The sequence below is a fragment of the Gambusia affinis genome, linkage group LG08 (genome assembly GCF_019740435.1).
Source record: "Gambusia affinis linkage group LG08, SWU_Gaff_1.0, whole genome shotgun sequence".
NCBI lineage: Eukaryota > Metazoa > Chordata > Actinopteri > Cyprinodontiformes > Poeciliidae > Gambusia > Gambusia affinis.
Genome location: NC_057875.1, coordinates 1,824,356 through 1,839,775, shown reverse-complemented (window position 1 = coordinate 1,839,775; position 15,420 = coordinate 1,824,356). Strand labels below are relative to the sequence as shown.

General features: G+C 42.2%; 1 protein-coding gene across 38 annotated transcripts in view; it reads left to right on the top strand.

Annotated features, from left to right (window-relative positions):
- mical3a (microtubule associated monooxygenase, calponin and LIM domain containing 3a) overlaps positions 1 to 15,420 on the top strand; it is a 96,037-nt gene that overhangs the window by 62,109 nt on the left and 18,508 nt on the right. For 17 of the 38 annotated variants that reach the window (XM_044123628.1, XM_044123634.1, XM_044123645.1 and 14 more), the window contains 15 exons: positions 578 to 691; positions 1,620 to 1,806; positions 2,818 to 2,915; positions 3,021 to 3,114; positions 5,895 to 6,087; positions 6,861 to 7,117; positions 7,379 to 7,471; positions 8,712 to 8,843; positions 9,242 to 9,304; positions 11,150 to 11,224; positions 11,752 to 11,865; positions 12,254 to 12,333; positions 12,413 to 14,246; positions 14,329 to 14,423; positions 15,003 to 15,179. In XM_044123628.1, coding sequence (XP_043979563.1) covers positions 578 to 691; positions 1,620 to 1,806; positions 2,818 to 2,915; positions 3,021 to 3,114; positions 5,895 to 6,087; positions 6,861 to 7,117; positions 7,379 to 7,471; positions 8,712 to 8,843; positions 9,242 to 9,304; positions 11,150 to 11,224; positions 11,752 to 11,865; positions 12,254 to 12,333; positions 12,413 to 14,246; positions 14,329 to 14,423; positions 15,003 to 15,179 — 3,606 coding nt within the window. The remainder of the gene's footprint in view (positions 1 to 577; positions 692 to 1,619; positions 1,807 to 2,817; positions 2,916 to 3,020; positions 3,115 to 5,894; positions 6,088 to 6,860; positions 7,118 to 7,378; positions 7,472 to 8,711; positions 8,844 to 9,241; positions 9,305 to 11,149; positions 11,225 to 11,751; positions 11,866 to 12,253; positions 12,334 to 12,412; positions 14,247 to 14,328; positions 14,424 to 15,002; positions 15,180 to 15,420) is intronic. The other 21 variants (XM_044123663.1, XM_044123660.1, XM_044123658.1 and 18 more) reach the window with 11 other exon arrangements.

Here is a 15,420-nt window from a genome sequence, read left to right as displayed (position 1 = left end):
TCCTGAATGCAGATACTGTCTGCAGATAATCCATTTTACTTGTGCACTTTTTTCCGCCGCATTTTCCTTCCACTCAACTTTCCTTTAATGTGGATACAGTGTCTGTGAAGAGACAGCTTCCCCCGCAATGACTTCCTGTAGGTTATACCATAGGTTATAATATTTCAACATCAGTAATACTTACTGTAAGTCTATTTCATGTAAATCTTTAGTTTTCTGAGAAGCTGAATTTGCTGTTTTCTTTGCCATGATGATTAAAACAGGCAGAAATATCTACTGGTAATTTATCACTTTGTGTGTAATAAAGGAGTTTGACCTTTGTGAAGGAGTGCAGGAGTTCAGTGGGGTTTCGGTTTGTTGTCATGAGCTGAGTTTTGTTTGCAGCTTGTTCAGTGAGGCGGCTGCAGCTCTTCTTAACGCTTGGTCAGTCAAGCATGGAAACACAACTCTGTCGTGTGTAAACTCCCTTTCCTCCCTCTGTTGGTACACACACCTTTCCCCCTGTGTTCTCCATGTCCCATATCCTGTCCTCCAGTCATTTCTAATGTTTCCTCACTGTCTCTCATGCTGCTGCTAGCACTTGGTGAGGATGTACACAGGGGGAGTTAGCACCCTGGCTGAGCAGCTAGCCGGCCAGCTTCAGTCTCAGGAAGAGTCCAAACCCACACATGTACCAGAAAGGAGGGATTTGGTAAGCATGTTGTCTGTAGGGTAGAAAGCACCAAAGCAATCGTTTGTTCTTAATCAACTGGCTCTAATTATTAAAATCATCCACCCACAGTTTGACTGTTCTTCTTTTATTATTTAGAAACGACATAAATACTCAAAGGGGTTGAACCCCAAACGTTTTGCAAGAGCGCAATCTGAGCTGTTTTGGCAAAAAACAAATAGGGAAGACCTGGAACAGACAATTTATGGCAAAACAGTGACAAGACTCAATAAAATGAATGAATTGTGTCAGGAATGTCAAAGTTTTTGTCTTTATGTTGCGTCATTTAGGAAATAAAACGTTTGGAAAACACGTCAGAGCAGATTTTTTAATTTTTTTTAAATGTTGTCTTTTACAATTTAGTATCCTATTCCCAATTCGGTGACGCCTTGTTACTTTGGAGTGATCTGTCAGAAATCTTCAAGGCCCACATCAAGGAGTTCTACATTTCCTGAATCCAGACACTGATTCCCGTGTTTCCATGTATGATGTGAGGAGAAAGAATGAAAACTGAGGGTGTAAGCAGGAGGCGTTCAGGGACGAGCAAAATTTAAAAAAACTTGGAGAGACACACCGTAGCATCAAAAGAATTCTGTCATTGAAATCCATGATGAAAATGAAATACGAGCATAATGCGACCAAAACAATGAAGAGGGACTTTATGAAAATGGTGAAAGATGTGAACAAGCAGAGATATACAGAAGTAGTTTAAGGATTTGGCTGCATTTTAAAGATTTAATGGTGTCTCTATGTGAAAGTCTATAGAAGTAGGTCACTTTTCATTGTATTTCATTTAGAAAGGACATAAATACTCAAAGATTGTATAAAAAGGGTTGAGCTCATAATAACCTGGGTTTCCCTTTTGTTCTGTGTTTCCATCTAAATGCTGACTCGACTGTTTTCCTTGCAGGGTTCTCTCAGGAAAGAGTTCCCCGTCAACATCGGGGGCAGCGACGTCTGCTTCTTCTGCCGAAAGAGAGTCTACGTCATGGAGAGGCTGAGCGCCGAGGGGAAGTTCTTCCACCGCAGCTGCTTCAAATGTGACTACTGCGGGACAACGCTGCGACTTTCCTCCTACGCATTTGATGTGGAGGACGGTGAGGCCAACACTGGAGAAGCATCATGCTGTGATTTTAGATCCACACGCACAAGATTCATCAGCTTGAGTGTTACTGAACAAACCTAGAGAAAGTTTGAAATATTTCAACTGCTGGGTGAAATAAAAGGATTTTTTTTTTCCTGAAAACAAAATGACTCCCAACAATCAGAATGATAAACAGAAGATCAACTTTGGGGTTTGAATCAGTGTAACTCTGCTGCCCTCTAGTGTCAGTTTTGAGCAACGTGTGTGAACAAACTCCTTTTTAAATCACAGAATTTTTTTTATGTTAAGGATTTAACTGATATATAGTTTCAAAACGTTTTTTTTTATATATATAATATTATCTCTACAATTTTTACAATAGTGTAGTGTTGCATTTTAGGCAATAAAATATTTATTTTCTTATTTAAGAAAGTATTGTATTTTTTTTTACATATTTCTAATATTTCATAAAATAAGCTTAAGTAGTAAAATGAAAAACTGCAGAATGTGCCAATTTTTTAAATGATCAATAATCAATTTACTTGCTGTAGCTCTAGTTTGAATTACACCAAAGTTTATATTTTTATGTCCTTTTTTCAGTTTGTTCTTTCATCTAATAGTCATTTTTCAGTTGAAATGTTCAATGAATCTGGAATTATAGCAAGTGTGCTGACACTTTTTCTTTAATGTAACTTTTAAAAATGCAGAAATCAGGACATTTGCAGTTTGTTTGTGTCGGGGTTGACAGTCTGTGCTCTGGCCCTGAACCTGCCGGTCCTGTGATCGCTGACCTGCTCTCTCTTTGAGGTTTCCATTGTTCTGGCGGACAGGCAGCAGATTGTTGGGTGAGACAGAGTAGCTGCTTCTCACTGTTTTCTGTGGGATTGCTGCCCACTGAGGGTCTGAGCTGAAACACAAAGACACTTCTCTTTTATTTTAATTTGCACACAGTCCATCTTCTGCAGAGCATGATTCTGTTTCATTTCATTATATTTTCTGTTCTGTTTTTCTTTTTTTCTTCCAGGGAAGTTTTACTGCAAGCCTCACTACTGTTACCGACTGTCAGGTTACGCCCAGAGGAAGAGGCCGGCTCCTTCTCCTTCTGCTCCGGTCTCAGTCAAGGTGCCTCTATTTATTACATGTTTTTACGAGGATTAATGCGTCTTCCTTACATAATCAGACAGTTGTTACACTGGTTTGAGGAATCGCACGTTTTCTGGATCGCAGGAAAACCAGATGCCCCTAACTCCGATTCAGACCGTGGACGCCCCCAGCAGGGTGCCGGCGGCGGCGGCTCCCTCGGCTGAGATCCCGCCCTCAGGTACCAGATTTTCCTCTGTAGATGTGGTGCCTGTGTCCTGCCGTCTGGCCGTGGGGGTGGGAGTCCCTCTGCGCGCCCTCCGCCGCTCCCTGTCCTGGACTTGTCACCAGGTGGCGCTCAACCCCTTAGATTCTCCCTTCCTTTGCACCTACTGCATCTACCTCTTCTGCTGTTTCACTGTCAACGTCCTTCTGAGCCTCCTCTAGCATGAAACCTCCTTTTGATTTGATCTCACTCTGTTTTAGTCTCTGCTCACTAATTTAAGGGACATTTTGTAGATTTAAGGATTATTAACGGAACTGGATGTGTTCATGTTGATCTTTTTTTTTTTTTCTTGTTAATTTATTCCTGAAGACACATCGTCCCTGTCTCCTTTTGTCAATTTAGGACTTGTAATTGGCAGAGGAAGTTAGGTAGAGGTCTTGTAGTAAAATCGTAGAGTTGAATGATGCATCATGAATCTTTTTCTCTTGGCTTAGAAATTCAGATGAGCTGATCAGGATTCCTGCTGATCAGCTCTTCAGGCAGCTGTATTCCATTTTAACTGAATCATATTAATTTAAAACCCACTAAACTATCAGCTGCTTGTGCTTTCCTGCCTGTTTTTATGAAGATCCAAGCCAAGAGTCCCTGTTTTGTGTTTGTAACCTTTTACTAGCCTGTGACTGCTCTTTTTTTAGCTCTACCTCCTCCTTGTGTGATGTGTTTCCTTTCATGCCTGCTGTGTGATCTCCTCTTTTCTCTGTAAGCTGTTCTGCACCTGAACTTTACCCACCGTGCTGTAATGAAGTGCCTGTATCAGTGCTTTGTGAGCTTTACCTTTCCCTCTCCTACTGGAGCATCTTAAAACTGGGAGCTTTGTTAGTGCTGGAAGCCGTGGCCTCTGATTGGCTGATTTTTATCCCTCTGTTCTCGTTTCAAAGCTTTGTTTTTATTCTCAGTGCAGCAAAACATTTCTGCATGTTAAATTGGACTAGATGCAGCTAAATAATGGACACTTTGCTGAAAATATACAGAATATAAACAAAAGTATCGTTTTTGGTTTGTCCAAACTTTGTGCTTTGTCTTATCATAATTAAAGGATTAATGTAAATGTTTGATTATTCACTTAAAGTTTAAACTATTGAAAGTGTTTTTGATTTCCCATTAAATGGTGCCTGATTTGTGAGTTTAGCAGCAGATTTGAGTTCTTTGGTTCTCATCTTTTCTCATGAGAGAGATTCCAGCCCATATCATGATGCTGCCTCCACCAACAGCTGGTTAGCATTGGTTAAGTTTGAAGTTGCTGCAACCAACAAACTCAGCTCTGCTGCTCAGTCCACAGATGTGGAACCATTTAAGGGTAAATTAGCCACTGATGTAACAGTCTGAGATTTATTGTTATCAAACAAAGTTAATAAATATATATATATATAAACAGCTAAAAACTGATTTTTTTACATTTAGATAATGCAGAGTGCTTGTAAATAAAATAGTATAAGAATAAAAATGGTAGTTTAGTTTAATATTGGTGTTCAGATATAAAGAAATCACAACATTTAACCTTTAAAGTAATTGCGTTCTGGTATAACAACGTATTACAAATTATTATCTTAAGTAATTTAGATATAGCTTAGAGTGTAAGATATTTTACATCAGATGTTATATTTTATTTGCGTCATTTGAATAAAAATACACAAAGTCTTAATTCTTTTTCAACATAACATAATAAAAATTAAAACCAGATAAAAGAGGAATATGAAAATAATTCCAGCTTTATGGGCCATAGTTTAATTTTAAAGAAAGCTTCAGTTCTATTTACTTAAAATAAATTAATTTCATGTTAATGATTGTAAGAATTAAACAATTTATCAACATTGAATAAACTTAGTACAAGGCTCAACAGAAAATCAGAGAAGGTCGAAAAACAGACAATAAGGGATTTAATGTGAAGGTCTGATTGTGTTGCACCTTTTCCTGGATTCTCAGTTGATTGGGTCGTCAGATGGACGCATCAGAATCTGGTTTTAGTTCAGAATTCATTCACACTTTGTGTGATCTGAACAGTTTTAAGGTTTGCTTTTCAGGATGGGATTAAGGAAAGGCACCAGCCTTCTGTATTAAACTGTAGCATAAGATAACTTTAGTGTGTTAATATTATATGTTTGTTTTTATTGTTTGCTGTAGGAATATAATCTAATCCAATAAATTCAAAAGCGAAATTGGTGTGTCCTTGTCGGTTTGTCCTAACGTTGGTGTGAGCTGTTTGACTGGAGACCAAGACTGAAATGATTAGTCTGATTATTCATGATTAATTATCAGCTATTTTGGTCATTAATTAATCGTTAACTGGAGTATTCAGCCTCAAAAAGGCCATTTACTGAAAGAAAAAACATATTCAGGGGAGTAGTTAAGATAAACTGTATATTTTATACATTCTGTATTTAAAATAAAACTATTTTTGTTTGTAAATGTTTTAGGCAAAACTCCAGCTTTAGCTTCACTCAGTTCAAATTTACTAAAGGAATGCTGTTATTGAATTTTAAGCAATAAAACATTTTTTTCTTATTTAAAAGAATTTAATTATTTGTTTATTTACATATTTCTAATGTATAAAAAAGGCATGAGGAGTTAGATGCCATTTTTTAACTCTTGTCCAGTTTGTCTCTGTTGCAGTCGGTCCTGCATGGCGCCTTTTCTCCTCTGCTGCTCCCAGTCGATTCTCAGCCGTGTGTTTTTTGTTCTTTTTCTTCCTCCGGCTCGTTTCCACCCTGGGGTCTGCGTTTAACGCCGGACCACAGCACCGGAGGTCAACGGCGTGCAGGAGCCCAGCATGGCTAAACGTCTCCGTGGAACCCCGGAGAGGATCGAGCTGGAGAACTACCGCCTGTCCCTGCAGCGGGAGGAGCTGGAGGAGGTTCCGGAGGAGACGCTGGCCGAGCACAACCTGAGCAGCGTGCTGGACAAAGCCACCGACGTCGACTTGGGCTCCAGGTAAGATCCTGTGAATAAAAGCGTTAACCCTGCTTAATTCACGCTCTTTTAAAGCCGTTCATTTCTATTTATACACGCTGTGAATTTTAGGTTCTGTACTTTTTGGACGTTTTCTGCGCTGCAGTTTGAACATCATTTCTTTCTTTGTTTCAGCTGTTTCTCTTTGGGGATAATCTCCGGTTTCTTACAAACATAATCTGAGAAAAGAAATTAACAGGAAAAACTATTGTTAACAAGAAACAGCAAAGCATCATTTTAAATGCAGCTGCTCACGACTGAAGCAACACTAAACTGCTACAATATGAATGGCTGAAAAACGTATCACAATATAAGCTTTTAATATCAGAAGATGTTAATATTGATAATCATTGATTAGTTGTTTGTTTTAAATACCTGAAATACTGACATACTGTTGGCATAACTTTTCTGTTTTATCCAGTTTTCACTCAATTTCATTGTTTTTTATTTTTAAGCAGTTATGAGGCATGAAACTGAATCCTGCACAAGTTAGGTTGTTGCTATGCAAATAAAGATGCAGTTAGTTGATGCCACCCACCTTGCTTAATGAGAGATAAGTCCTGTCCTCTGCCTACATCTCCCAGAATGCTGTTAGGTTCTGGATCAGAGTTCAGTGAATATTCTTCAAATTGAATATTCTATCAGATGTACTGTCCAGTGACCTTGATCAATTGTCTATTGTGATTGATGAATTGTCCTTTTTCTTTTGTTTTGTTTTGTAATTTTTGTGCTTTGCTTCTTTATTTTCTTAACAGTAGCTCTGAGTCTGACATGGAGGAAGAGGATGAGCAGGAGGAAGAGGCGGAGGTGGAGGAAGAGGTGGAGGAGCAGCCGGCCAGCCCGTCGGACCTCGGCGGCGTTCCCTGGAAGGAAGCCGTGGAGCTCCACGCCAAACTGCGAGGCGGTGAGCTGGAGGACGAAGCTCTGGGTGATGCTGCCAGCAGAGATGGAGACGTGGAGGAAGACGAAGAAGAGAAGGAGGAAGAGGAAGATGAGGAAGAATCCAGTGATGGTGATTTTTTTATTATTGTTTGGTCGTTTTTTCTAGTCTAATCCTGCTTTTACATCATGTTCACACTGTTGTCAAGACAACCCACAGCTCCACCTGCTGTTTGTCAAAAGAAGTGTTTTGTCTAAATGTCACCTTCATCGCTGTCCTCATCCTGTTACTGTCTGTCTTTACTCTCCTCTTCCTCCTCCTGCTCCTCCTCCTCTTCCTCATCCTATGTGTATATGTGTACTGTTTTGGGTGTTTGTCTCCCCCTGCTGTCAGAGGGGGATTACTGCCCCTGGGACAGAGAGCTGCAGTCAGGTCTGTGGCTGGAGAAGCACCTCACTGATGAAGAGGATGTTGGTAAATTCAAAGGTAGCAACAGAAGTGCTTGCGGTGGCGTTTGCAGAAAGCTGACATAACTCTGGCTGATTTCAGTTTCTAAGCTTCTCTACTCTAGGCGCTCCGTTTCTGTTGCTGTGTTTTTGTTTTTGTCATGGTTTGTTGGTTGAAGTTTTTCCATTTCTTTAAAATTTAAAATTAGGCATGGGTCGGTTAACAACATCAGAACCTCTAAAACTCATTACTGTAGCGGAGATACCTGAGAGGGTCGTAATGCAGCACAGCCTCTTCCTCACATGTTACTGCACACAGCAGGTCAGCTGGCTGAAAGAAAAATTCACAACCTTTCTGTCACCTACAGAAAGGAAAAACTCCCTTTAGCAACTCGATGCAGTTGGCTACGAACAAAATGTCTTAAACTGTTCCTAAAGAGACAGAGACCAATTTCAAGGCATCAGATAAGGCTTTGCTGCAAAAAATGTAAAAAATGAGACCACATGCCTGGAAAATACATAATACTTTAAACTCTGAAATATCTGAAATATCCCTTTTACTGATTTACTGCCTTGTTCAGCACAGATGGCTGTAAACACACATCTGTAATTTAGACTTTATTGCGGTTAAACAGAAAAAACGAGCTGTAGACAAGTTTGAGCTGGTTTTACTCAATAATATAATGGTAAAAAAAATCTATCATTCCTAAAAGCCTCAGCAGCACTACATGTAAACATGACGGCCTGACTGCAGCTGTTCTCTTGTATTTTAGCACCAGGGGGAATAATTGTTGGTTTCCCTTTTATGAATCAACTAATTACATTCTGTTTTATGTTTTTTGTGAGTCTGTGATATTTGTACTCACACTGGCCCATGCCTACTGCAGACCTTTTAACCTGCTTGTTAAAGCCTATTTTTATTTGGCTTTGAAATATTAATCTAATAAAGTCCACAGATTCCTCTAGGCGCTGCTGTTATGATTTTTTTTATTGATTGGCAGCATTGCTGTGTATTCAACAAATGTGCATTTCTTTTTAGCTCATAATTTTCTTATTTTTTAGAGTGTAGTATTTTTTGCAGCGTATGAATGCATGCAGACTTCCTGTAACTCTTCCATAAGGAGATGTTCGACCCCCTCAGTGACTCTTTCTGCCTTTTCTCTCTTTTCATTTCTTGTCTATTTTCCCTCCTTTTTCCTTGTTTTTCTTCTGCTCACCTTCTTGCTCGCCTTCCTGTCCAATCGTGCGTCTCGTTACTGAAAAACACGACAAACGTTTAGCCAGGAACATACAGATCCAGCAGCTCCTCCAGCCGGTGGATCCCAGCGCCATTCCGAGTTTGGCGAGAGCGCGGCGGGATTCTGACCAGGACGGCCCGGTGGGTTCTGAGCCCACTCTGCCCCCCTCCACAGGTAACCCACCCGGAGGCGCCGTCGTCCGGACGCAGCCCCCGCCATGTTGAGGATCTGATCTCATCGCGGCGGTTCTGTCTGAACATCTGTGTGTGATGGGAGGTCCACCCTCCACTAACCCACCTGCTATTTTTAACCATCTCTGATTTGGTTTTATATTTTTTTCTGGAATGTTTAATTTTGTGTTGAGGCTTTTTCATGTTTCAGCCAGAGTTGCTGTGTAATTTTCTCCAACCTGCTCCCAGTGCACCATGTAACCCCCCCCCCATCTGTTCCTTTGATATTGTTTGGTTCTGCTTTGTTCTGTTGTGTTCTGCTCAGTTCTTTTCCCATGTGTCTAATTGCTTTGCCGTTATTTTCCCCGCCATCTTTCTGTTGTTCTTCTGGTTTGAGCGTAGCCCCCGCCCACACATCCGCCCGACACGAGGCAGTGAGGGTCTGGTTGGAGTCGTTGTCTGGAGGTAGCACAGACCTGAACGGGGATTTGTGTTTTTATCTGTCTGCTGGCTGGCCTTTCCCTGCAGCATGCAGAAAACCTCACGAGCATGCATGCAGCGCCGCAGCCAGCGATCAGAGCAGCATCTGTATCTCACCCAGCTTCTCATTTCACCCGTTGCCTTCTGGAAACAAGCTTTCTCTTGGCTTCATGTGCGTTTATTTCACAGAATGAGCTGCTGAGCTCTGAAAACGTTTCTAATGTCTACAAATGTTTCAGCTTTTTCACATTTTGTCACATTACAACAACAAACAACAACAGATTTTTACTGGGATTTGATGAACAGTCGTTTTCAGCACTTTCCAATGATTCACTGTTAGATTTTGGTCAATTAATCGTATTAATTGTGATGAATTGATTATTGAAGTAATAGTTAACCAATTCTGTAGTCAAATAATTATTAACTGGAGTATACAGACAGTTTTCTGAAAGAACAACACAGTCAGAGCAATAATTCAGCCAAAACTGTACAAAAAATACTGTTTCTGCATTTAAGATGAAAAAATGATCTGTAACTCTGTTCTACTCAGAACTCCTCAACTGGCAGTTTTAGTTTCACCTGGTTTAAATTTTGGCAGATCTCCTGTTTAGCATCTTTTGCTATCTAGTTATTAACTGGCTATGTGAAAAAAAAAAAACAATCTTTAAATCATCCCTGCACTGAATTGATGTTCAGTCCAGCAGAAAGCGCTGAGCTGTTCTCATGTTTGATGTTAGAAGGATTTTTTTGATGCGTCTGTTGCTTCACCTGATCAAGAGTTACTAAAGGAGCACTGCTTTTGAAGTTCTGGTAATAAAATGTTTATTTTCTTATTTTACAAAAGAACTGAATTATTTGTTTATTTGCATATCTTAATGTATCTTTAATACAGTATAAAAAGTGGTGAAAAATGTGTTAATTTTTAAATCTAATTTATTGTCAGAATAATTTATTAGTAAAATATCCATTAGCTGCAGCCCTGTTAAGAGTTGCTCTGTCTCATAACATCCCAATAAAATTCATAAAAGTTTGTATGACACAATGTGAAGTTTGAGGGATATGAATATTTTTGCAGAGCCTCTGTATGTTTACTTATGCAGGAGTTATTTTTACCAGACACTGCTGTGATGGTTCAGGTATTTGCAGACCAAGTCCTCTTGAACATGCATAAATTACTGGTATGAACCTGTTGAAGGTTCCTTTAATCTGCTGATTAAAAGCATGAATGAGTGAAAAACTCTCTGTGTTGATGTACAGCCAGAGGTCAGTTGAGATCAGAGTCACTAGAACGACCATTTCCTTTCCTGTGCATCCATGTATTCATGTGATTTAGTTTAGTGCATTTGGTTAAAGTGATGACTGGAGGAGTGGTTGGGCTGAATTATTGCATGAAATGCTTATTTTTTGTTTCCTTGCTTCAGGTTTGTTTCGGGAAGCAGCGTTTCCTGTAATATGCTGCTTTTTAACAGTTTAGTTTCTGCTTCTGCTTGGATCAAACATAATGGACGACTGCATGCATCTTCATCACTAAGTCACTGGTTTTCTTTTGTTCATGCACTTAAACCTTCTTTGGCACATCATTTTCCTAGTGCTGAATGGAGCAAAATGGATTCTGGCTTTGAAACCTATTCATGCTTTTTCAATGATTTGTTTTTTTAACTTTTTTGTTCAAATTGATCCTTATATCTTTGGAGCAACATACTTTCTGAGAAAAGTTCATTCAGGCTCTTAGGCTGTCAGGGAATTGGAAAAGGTTCTGACCCAGTATTGACTTCAGACAGTCTGTAACACCCAGATTCCTCATTTCTCTCCGTTTTGGTTTCGTACCAGAACCGTGTGAGGATGAAGAGCTGGACGCCGAAGCAGACAGTCCGGACATGGAGCCCGGCACGGAGCTGGACCAAGGTAAAGAGCTGAAGAATCAAACATGTCTGCTAATTTATCTGTTCTTCTTCATATATCAGGATTATCAAAAGAAGGTTATGTCTTATAATATTATTGCTTGTCAAGCAAAAGCATGAAGATGCAGTGGAAACCAGAAATTTACATTCTTTTTTTTTTTTTTTTGTAAGACGATGAGAAAACATTTGGATGTAATTTTATTCTGCCTGTGTAAATATCTGCCATCCATCCATTTTCTAACACCCTGGTCCCTTGTGGGGCCAGGAGGGGTGCTGGTTCCTCTCCAGCGAACGTTTCGGGCGAGAGGCGGGGTCACTCTGGATAGGTCGCCAGTCTGTCGCAGAGATATTTGCCAGTAGCAGCAAATAATCACAGAAACATGAAAAGTTGCCCAACTTATTCTACATAAGCTGCAGTAAAAGTTGAGTTTGTTCCTTCGCAGCAGCTCCCCTGTTGAATGTGATTGGTCAGATAAGTCCAGTCAGTATTTCTTTCACCTCAGTGATTTCATGTAACTCTGTTTTGTCCAGATGACATTCCTTCGGATGCAGAAGCTGAGGCTCGGCTGCACCAGTCAGAGCAAGACGAAGCTCCTCCAGAGGAAAACAAGGACACAGAAAGTCTGGGGAAAGACTCCAGTATTGGTACAAAACACAAGTTGTTCAGTCAGGCTGATATATTAGGAGATATTTTACACACTTTGTCTTACAGAAGTATCTAACATCACTGAAGCTTTTCCGTATTTTTCACATTGCAACAATAAACTTGAGTGAATGATATAGACGTTTTAATGCTGTTTGGGCTGCTACGTAGGTGACGTCTCCCGATTTATTTCAGGGTTTTCAGAGTAAATGGGGCTGAATTCAAATTTGTATTTGTAAACTAAAAACATTGTTTTCCTTTTGTTTTAAAGTTATGAGCTGCTTTTGTGTTTGTCTGTCATGTTAACTCCAATTAGCTCCATCCAGTTGAAATAGTTCATATTTGTGTGGCGGTAATGGATGATCGGTTTCATTCTTGTTGTGACTTTAGACCCAGCCGGCACCGGCTCACTGCTGAAGGACGACGTCGTTCTTTCCCCCCTCAAACCGCCGGCTGAGCCTGTCAGCCCAGTAAGATATTCTACTTACACAAAGGTAAAATGATGGGATGTTTTTTTTTCAGGAACTCTAACTTTCCCTGCTCCTGCAGGTGAAATCTCCCGGCATCCGTTTCTTCCCGGATCCCTTCTTACCGGAGGAAGAGAAGACAGCTGTGTCCCCGGCTGTCAGGAACCCGCTCAGCCCTTCATCCGTTTCATTTTCCGCTCCCATCCCGTCTCCCGCTCCTGCCGTCATGCTCCCCTCCGCCTCCCCCGCCTCTTCCCCTCCTGTCTCACCCGCCGCCTCTCCGCTGAAGCCACCTGGCCAGTCGCCTGTCAGATCGCCCGTCAAGTCGCCGCTCAGCTCCCCGATTCGCTCCCAGCCCATCTCGCTCCCGGAGACACGCACGCCTAAATCCCCGGTCTTCCCCCACCGCTCCATCTGCCCCCTGACAGGAAACCCCCTCTCCCCGATCTGCGCCCAGCCTTTGCCCTGCCAGGAAGCCTCCTCACCTCTGACCTCTGACTCCCCCGTCAGGACGCAGCCCGTCAGCTCAACGCCAGAGCCGCTCAGGTCCGCTGACTCCTCCATCGAGGAAAACGCCTCTAAAAAGTCAGACATCATCGAGGAGTTCTGGCTGAAGAGTGCAGAGATCCGGAAGAGCCTCGGCCTCTCTCCTTTAGACCGAAGCAGTAAAATCCTGGAGAAGACCCCAATACCGGACCCGACCCCCGTGAAGACGCCGTCCACCGGGGAGCCGAAACCGGCGTTTACCGGCCGCACCGTCATTCGCAGACTCAACATCACCCTGGAGGGTCAAGTCATCAAGCCCATCACTCCGGCCAAGAGCGACACAAACCTAACGGCGAACAGTGACAGCTGCAACACGTCGGACTCCACCATGCTCACCCCGCCCTCCAGCCCACCGCCGCCCGTCCCCGCCAACCAGTCTCCAGCAGTGCTCAGGCAGAAGAGACACCAGGCGTCTTGGAGCAACGGGATGGAAAAGCTTCCGGCCGACGCTCCGGTTCCTGCGCCCCGGACGCAGCTGAGTCCCACCCCCGCACCCAGGAAACTGTCGTCCCCTGAGGCTGCGCCACAGACCGCGCCGGTTGTCATAATGAGGGAGAAGAAGAAGCAGCCTCGCCCGGCTGAGGTGAGGAAATCGTTTGTGGAGACGGTTGAGGAGATTCCTTTTGCCGACGACGTGGAGGAGACGTACGATGAGCGCACGGCAGAAACGAGCCAGAAGAAGAGTCAGGCGCCGCCCGCCATCAAGCCGCCGCTGCACCTGGCGCTAGCCATGGAAAATGGTAAGCCGAACATCCCAGTAATCCCAGTCTCCAAATCCCAGAGGGCCACTCGGTTTTCCCCAGAGGCCAAGGAGATCGCTGAAGAGAGAATCAGAGCAAGAGAGAAGTCTGTGAAGAGCCAAGCTCTCAAAGACGCCATGGCCAAGCAGCTGAACAAAATGAAAGAGTCCGACCCAAACAGGAACGTCTCCCCTAAGGTGGCCTGGAGCGCCACTCCGGATGCAGCTGGAAAGACCAAAAAGTCTCCCGGATCTCCCAAAATGTCGGCCGTGAAGGCACTGGAGTCGAAGAAAGAGTCTGTTCCTGAGCGTTTCTTCAGCAGCAACAAGAGTCTGGACAGCTCAGTGGCGTCGTCAGAGGGATCGTCAACGGGCAAGAGCAAGAAGCGGAGCTCCCTCTTCTCACCCCGCAAGAACAAGAAGGAGAAGAAAGCCAAAAACGACGGCAGCAGGCACTCTGGCGCCGAGGAGACGCCGCCCAAACACAAGTCGCTCTGGAAGGCCGTGTTCTCTGGCTACAAAAAGGACAAGAAGAAGAAGGACAACAAGTCGTGTCCGAGCACGCCGTCGTCCAGCTCCACCACCCAGGACTCGGGGAAGACGAGGACGTCGCCTCCGGGGAAATCCTCAGGTCAGATCCGCGTTGAGAAGTCCAGTGTTTCTGAATGTTTGTATCCTGGAGGTTCACGTTTTCTTCTCACTGCGTTGAACAGAATTAAAGACTCGGAGGAACCTGAGCTTTTCTGAGGACTCGGACCTGTCCTGTGATGATGTTCTGGAGAGATCGTCCCAGAAATCAAAGGCAGATGTGAGTAAAGTTTCACAGATCAGCTCCGTCTGCCAAGCCAGGAAGACTCAGGCAGCAGAGCATTTACACAGAATCACTATAAAATCACTGACAAAAGTCTTCACACCGCTTAAACTATTTCAGAAGATTGCAAACAAATAACTTTAATGTTACTGGGATTTCAAAACAGAGCAGTGGTTAGTTGTATTGTTTTTTCTTAATAAAAATGTAAAAGTGGTGTGCATGTGTATTCAGTTAGTTTAATCTGTTATCCCTACAAATATTCTACTGGAACTACTCAAAGTAGTTTCTGCTCTGTTGTTCATACATCTGAAATAAATATAAAAGTCCAAGGGGAGTGAATATTTTATCAGGGTGTTATTCTAACTGAATAATACAAATATAGTAAACATCAGATGTTTTGAATTTGTTGAAAATGTTTAGTGAATATTAAATTTAACCCTCGTTTTATCAGATTATTATAGAAAATATAAATCAATGCTGCTTTAAACAATTAATGACAGGAACTGGAATATTACTGTTTGTTTTGAAAAACTCATTTTTTTCATATTTGTTTTTAATAATTTCTTTCACTCTTAGCGGCATATGGACATCTTTGACCTAGTGTCAGGCATGCAGAAGGAGGCAATAAAGGAGGAGAGACTGGAAAAGGAGAGGAGGAGGGAGATAAAGAGGAAAAAGAGGGTGAAAGAGGGGCAGAAAGAAAGGGAGCCAGAAAAGGAGGTTGACCAAGAAAAGGAGAAAGACAATGAGGAGGTATTACGCAGCTTCAGGGAAAATGATTCTGAGTTTCAAATATTCACCCCACATAGTCTGGTTTTGGCTTTTAAATCTCACCTGAGGTATTTTTAAAATGTTTATAATAAAGCCTCAAAATGAGAAATGTTTGCTTCTTTCTCCTCAAGAGATCCCAAAATTGATCAGGGCACCAAATTAGGACATGGACCCGTCTCCAGGTTCTGGAGAAGCCCAATTAGAGATCTTAAACATCTCAATC